At 28.1% G+C, this 5974-nt stretch overlaps 2 protein-coding genes across 2 annotated transcripts; one reads left to right on the top strand and one right to left on the bottom strand.

The window, feature by feature from the left end:
- Window positions 1-269: 269 nt before the first annotated feature.
- Window positions 270-2136, bottom strand: LOC117239342 (survival motor neuron protein-like). Its single transcript, XM_033504837.1, has 6 exons — window positions 2080-2136; window positions 1708-1890; window positions 1488-1582; window positions 1170-1192; window positions 485-782; window positions 270-366 (listed from the first exon to the last, which is right to left on the bottom strand). The coding sequence occupies exons 1-6, from the start codon at window positions 2122-2124 to the stop codon at window positions 270-272; spliced, it is 741 nt and encodes a 246-aa protein (XP_033360728.1). The 5' UTR covers window positions 2125-2136.
- An 880-nt stretch (window positions 2137-3016) lies between these two features.
- Window positions 3017-4932, top strand: LOC117239339 (adrenodoxin-like protein 2, mitochondrial). The gene is made up of 4 exons (XM_033504835.1): window positions 3017-3407; window positions 3823-3935; window positions 4100-4232; window positions 4600-4932. Exons 1-4 carry the CDS (start codon window positions 3259-3261, stop codon window positions 4688-4690), a joined length of 486 nt encoding a protein of 161 aa, XP_033360726.1. The 5' UTR covers window positions 3017-3258; the 3' UTR covers window positions 4691-4932.
- The last annotated feature ends 1042 nt before the right edge of the window (window positions 4933-5974 follow it).

Raw genomic sequence — 5974 nt, 5'->3', positions numbered from 1 at the left:
ATCCGAGTCCGAGCCTTACTCGACACTGGGTCTTATATGTCTTATATGAAAATAAAGCTGTTCTTTATTTCAAATAATTGAAGTAAATAAATACAATGAGTTTTATATTTTATTATATCTTATATTATTGTTATATTGTTATTGAAAAAATTGATATAATCAACAGTTCTTCCTGTTCTCTTGATTGTTTCTTGCTCGCTTCAAACCATGATAATAACCTACAAAAGAAATAACATAGTCCATTGAAAATTTAATATACAATAAAATACTTATATGAAATAATTACCTGTGTAATATATCATGTAACCACTAATATACCATGACATCAACATACTTGAAAGTGCGTCTGTATCATTATCTGGTAATCTAGTACATTTTATTAAAATTTCGTATTTTTTCCAAATAAAATGTTAAACTTATTCCAAATTACTTATTAATATTAGAAGTATTCAGCATTCCATTAGAATTTTTAAATTGTACTTACTTGGCCATTAATTGTGGTGGTAAAGGAGGTGCAGGTGGCATTATATCAGTCATCGAATTGAAAGATGGTCCCGGTATGAAGTGATGTTTATACGCATTTGCTTCTTCAGAGTCACAATCCATTTTTTCTACATTATATTTTTTCGAATTTACATTTGTAGAAAAATTAGTCTCACAAGTCTCATCGTTCTCTTCATTGAATTTCTCTTCCAAAGCTTTCTTTTGTTGTGCTATTTGACTTTGCAAACCTTCTGATTCTAAAAGAGAACTCAACTCGACTTTCTGTGTATTACCATAGCCTAAACACAGAGTAAAAGAAATTTTTGTCATTTAATAGAATGACTGAGTGCCATTCGGTTACTGTCCTTACAGGCAATGTATTAGAATTTCCTGTGCATAAATGTATATGTATAAATGTTTGCCTTGATATATGTAGTAATAATCACTCGTCTAATGAGGAGAATTATATTCCAAGCAGCTAATAATGAACAATAAGTAACATGCATGTTTATGGTTCATGACCCTATATCCCACGGGTCTCCCCATAGACATTGACAGGTACTCCTGCCCAGTTAAGGACCTGCTGAATGACACTGTGATAGACTATGCGAAAGCCTTTACTTCATATATATATGTATTTTTAGTACATTTCTTAATTCACATAACCATCATGCTAAAGGTATTACCTACAAATTTTACAACACACGTGCTGTTGAGGTTATTCGGTGTGTAAACAGAGAAAACACGTGGATAAATTGTAAGGTAGAAAATATATTTAAATAGAAGTGTAATAAGTAAAAATACAATTTGAGCTGGTCCAGATCCGCACGCTAGCTGTGTTACCTAATAACTGAAAAACCCCGAAGCCAACGTCGCCTGTCTACTGTTTATGGCCTGACTTCGTCGCAGTCTTTTGTCTACACGCTGTCGATGGCTTCAGTGCTTGAGAAAACTAAAAAAGACCAGATGTAGAGTTTTCTTAGAAGTGGTAACCACTTCAACACGTGCCATTGTTTTCGTAAATTTTTGATATTATAGCTTCATAAATTCCTCCATCCTCTGAGTATATTGCACGATAAGGTGCTCCTATGATCCATTTCTATAGAGAAAAGATGTGTATACAAATAAATATAAGTAAATAGCAAAATAAAATAATTTGCTTCTTAATCAATATATTTAATAATATTCTGTATCACATTTGTAATATTCTATCAAAATCACAACCTTGTGTAATTTACTTGCGTGTTTAGGCTGCTTAAGATTTTGTAGGTTTTCTTTCGGTTGAGAATTTCCAACATCCATTCTCATTCGCTTGATAACTTCTTCTTTTGCTAAATTTATTGCTTTATCATATGCTTCTATTAATGCACTATCATCCCAAACATTATCATTGGCTGTGTCTGTATCCTTTTGAGATAGCAAATTATACGTTATTAATATTGATACAAGTATTTGATTATCAAACTATTGCAAATTATCATATATGTCATTTTTCAAAAATTGACCAAAAGGTAATGGATACTGTTAATTACTATTATGCTAAGATCTTGTACTAAAATAATGATAAAACCATTACGTTTCCATTACCATACATACGTTTCCATTTCCTCGTATAAAAAGAACATTCATATCATCTGCCATTTTAAAATAACATCATTTAAATATTGAATTTGCTTCTGAAATATTAATTTGTCTCATTTCTTTAACTCTAACACATTGTAAACAATGATGACATTATACCAACTATAATACTAAAAATCTATTCCCCATTCATTCGAAAGATTATTTTTGAAGCAAGGTTAACATTGAATGTTCCCAAACTTCAATAACTGTATTTTACTTTCTTTACAATATCTAACAATATATTAGAATACTATAAAAAATATTGTATGCACAAGAAACTGTTTATAGCGAAATAGCAAAAGAATTAATCACATATTATAACTAAAACGAGATTGTTAAGTAGATTATATTATACTGCATATGCGTTAGTGTTTCAGCTGGTAAATATAGTTTTTATATCTGAAGATAAATAAGATTTAATTCTATAAAATTGCATAATGAATTATACATATATCTATTACTATTCGTATTTCCCCTTAGTTGTATGTTGTCAATAGCATCAATCACGAACATATAAATAAATATAGAAGAAACCGTTCGGCAATGGAAAGGGAAAAATGAACATGGAAGACAAGAAAGTTTTCTTCATGTTTAGCGTATGCGTGATACGCTTTGAATGTCTCAGATAAAGATAAAGATACTCTGCTCATTTCTATTTGTTCCGCAGAACGAGAAATTTGTTGTCTTTCATATTGGGTTTTACGATTCAATTTTTGGGCAGTTTTCCCTAGCGAGTGTCGGTCCCTGTTTGATATAACCAGACCGTAATTTATACAGATATGTATTATAGATATATATTTGTAAAACTGAAATCAGATGAAATAAATGTTGCCTGAGGTTTTAAAAGTTTAATAAAAACAATATTTCATTTGGAAAAAAATGTAAGATATGTAAAATTACACATTGATCATTTTGCTGGTCTTGTATCATAAAACGTGTGGCCCGAAGAGCACGTGTCCGGTAGAGATACGTCACTTGTGTTAGGAATCGTTTTATAACCTATCACAGTAAGCGAACGTCCCAGTATAGCAGCCGAAGAATGCCGTGGAAGTTTTTGTACAAAGTACAATTGATCTCCAATTGATATTTTCCGCAATACTTATCTGGTGTTCGGTCAGGGTGTCCCATACTCATGATATTTATGACAGTGGAATGGCGTTAGTAAATCAATTACAAAAATTTTCGAGATCAATTCTCGGTATTGCATCAAATTATTCAAAATATACAAGCAACACAACGTTGCCCTTTTTGCAGGCAACAAGAGGAATATCGACCACGCAACCACTTTCAGAAAAACAAGAGTAAGTGATACAAATTTTCTTGTGCTTTCCTTCTTTTTTTAATAGAATTTCAGTACTTACCTTCCAATATAAAATTGGTGTCAAAATAATAATGCTAATAATAATGTCTAAGAAATTTTTCTCTTTGTAGGAGTATAACATCTAGAAAAATAACATAGTATTAATAGAATAGTATTAATAAGAACAACATTGACAGTGAACAACTAAAAATATAACACTGTTATAAATATATGATATATGAATTTTATTTATGTATTATTAAGACAAGTATATCTTATTTTTAAATTATTTCTATTATCATAAGTGATACATATAATTAAGGTATAATTAAGAGAAGATTAATTGAAGAAACACAAAAAATAAAGAAAATAATTATATTGAGATAATTTTTATCTTTCATAAATATTATTTTCAGAGTAAATATAACGTTTGTTAAAGCAAGTGGAGAGAGAATCAAAGCAAAAGGGAAAGTTGGAGATACTATATTAGACATAGTAGTAAATAATGAAATTGATTTAGATGGATATGGTATGTTTTAAAGAAGCATAATTTACTTAATTTAAAATAAATAATTTTGAGGTAGAAAATATTTGAAAATTTTAATTTTTATCAAGTTTAATATTCTTATTATTTTTAACTTTTGATACTTTATTATATAAGTATGTTGTAATATTAAAATATAATTGATATAGGTGCTTGTGAAGGAACATTAACTTGTAGTACGTGCCATTTAATATTTTCGAAAGAAGTTTATGATGCACCTCCTGACAAACCAACAGATGAAGAATTAGACATGTTGGATTTAGCATATGAATTAACAGATACGTTAGTTCATAATAATCAGTATCAAATCATTCACATTATTAATTCTATTACCTTTTAATATTTTATAAAGTGAATTTTTCTATTTAAATTTATGTAAAAACAGGTTAGTATTGGGTATTTCGAAATCTGCATCTCAATGTAGAATTTCAAATCGCTATCTCTGAATACTACGAAACTGAAATTATAATAAATTTTCATAGTTTTTTATTTACGACCCTATAATCATTACAAATCTATGTTGGAATTAGCATATTTACAATGTTGATTTTCAAATGGATAAATAGAAATCTTATTGTGTATTAGTATTAATTTGTATAGCAATAAATATATTTATTGACATATTCAGTTATATAATATTTAATTTCAGGTCACGGCTAGGCTGTCAAATAGTAATGTCTAAGGAACTAGATGGAATTGAGGTAAGAGTTCCATCAACAATTAATGATGCAAGAGCATAACTGAAATTATCTATAGGTTTTTGAAAATTTGTATACAATGTTATACATCTCTTGTTAAAAAACCCTTGTTATAATTATTAAAATATTGGTATTAAAAAAATATAATAAAGAATCTTGTGTTTAAATGTGAAGCTTATATATATACATATGTTATAGTATAATTGCAATTTTGATATTTGTACATTGCCATTGTAAAAAGCCTATCCAATTATGAAGAAAATATATCTTTTATTTTTAATATACAGGGTGTCAATTTTAAAACGTTCATCTAAATTATTTTCGTTACTATTAAAGATAAGAAGAAATTACTAAGGAAGACTTAAATGGTTTTAAGATGTGTACTTGGTTATGATAAAAAAGACTCTTGTGGAATAAATTTTGCAACTTCTGAAAGATTAGATAAAAGCTTAGAACCTAAAAAATAATTTGAAATTAATTTCGTTTAGATATACTGTTTGATTTCTTAGCTATGGGCAAGTTTAAAAGATCATCAAACTCATGGTCAACAAAACAACAGAAATGTACATGCAATGCTTTTTCGTTTCACAACAAGTTATCTGACACTATCATCATTTTCGTGGCACATGCAACATTATCGATTCAGTATAGTAATGTTTTGGATTAAAACAAATGTCTCGACATTGGAGCAAAATATTTCAACCTTTAAGGACTAAAATTAAAACTTATGAGTTTGTTTATAATTTTAATAGATTTTATTAATATTGTGTTTACTGGTTTATTAATTACAAGAAAGTTTGTAAAAGACTGAAGTTTTACGTAAAAAGTACAAATATTCTTTCAACAAAATTAGTCAAATCACATCATTATTTATACATATTGTATATAAATAAAATATGCGGATATATTACTTTACCCTAGAATTAAAATTCAATAATATTGAAGAATCTTATTTATTCAGATTTTGTACATTATCGCTTCTAACCTCGGATAATAGAACAACAAATTAAATATTTTTAAACAAAAAAACTTTGTTCCTTTGTTTGATTTCCCTTGCTCGCGTTTCTTAACTACTTAGATATAAAATACTTACGTTTTCGAAAATTCATACTTCACAAGCTACTAAGCGCTTTATCTGTTCAGAATAATTTATTGTTTTCTTAACTAGGTACATACCAAATACATCTATTAAGTTGGTATTTCTCATACTTACCAGTACATAAAGCTAAAACACTTTTGTACTATGCTTGTTATACATGGATCTAACAAATAATTTAACTTGTGTATTGTCGTTTGTATATTTTGTTACGTGTAAAATATTCTATT

This window comes from Bombus vosnesenskii, unplaced genomic scaffold, assembly GCF_011952255.1.
Source record: "Bombus vosnesenskii isolate JDL3184/JDL3185 unplaced genomic scaffold, Bvos_JDL3184-5_v1.1 scf7180000013934, whole genome shotgun sequence".
NCBI lineage: Eukaryota > Metazoa > Arthropoda > Insecta > Hymenoptera > Apidae > Bombus > Bombus vosnesenskii.
This window is presented reverse-complemented; position numbering and strand designations above follow the sequence as displayed.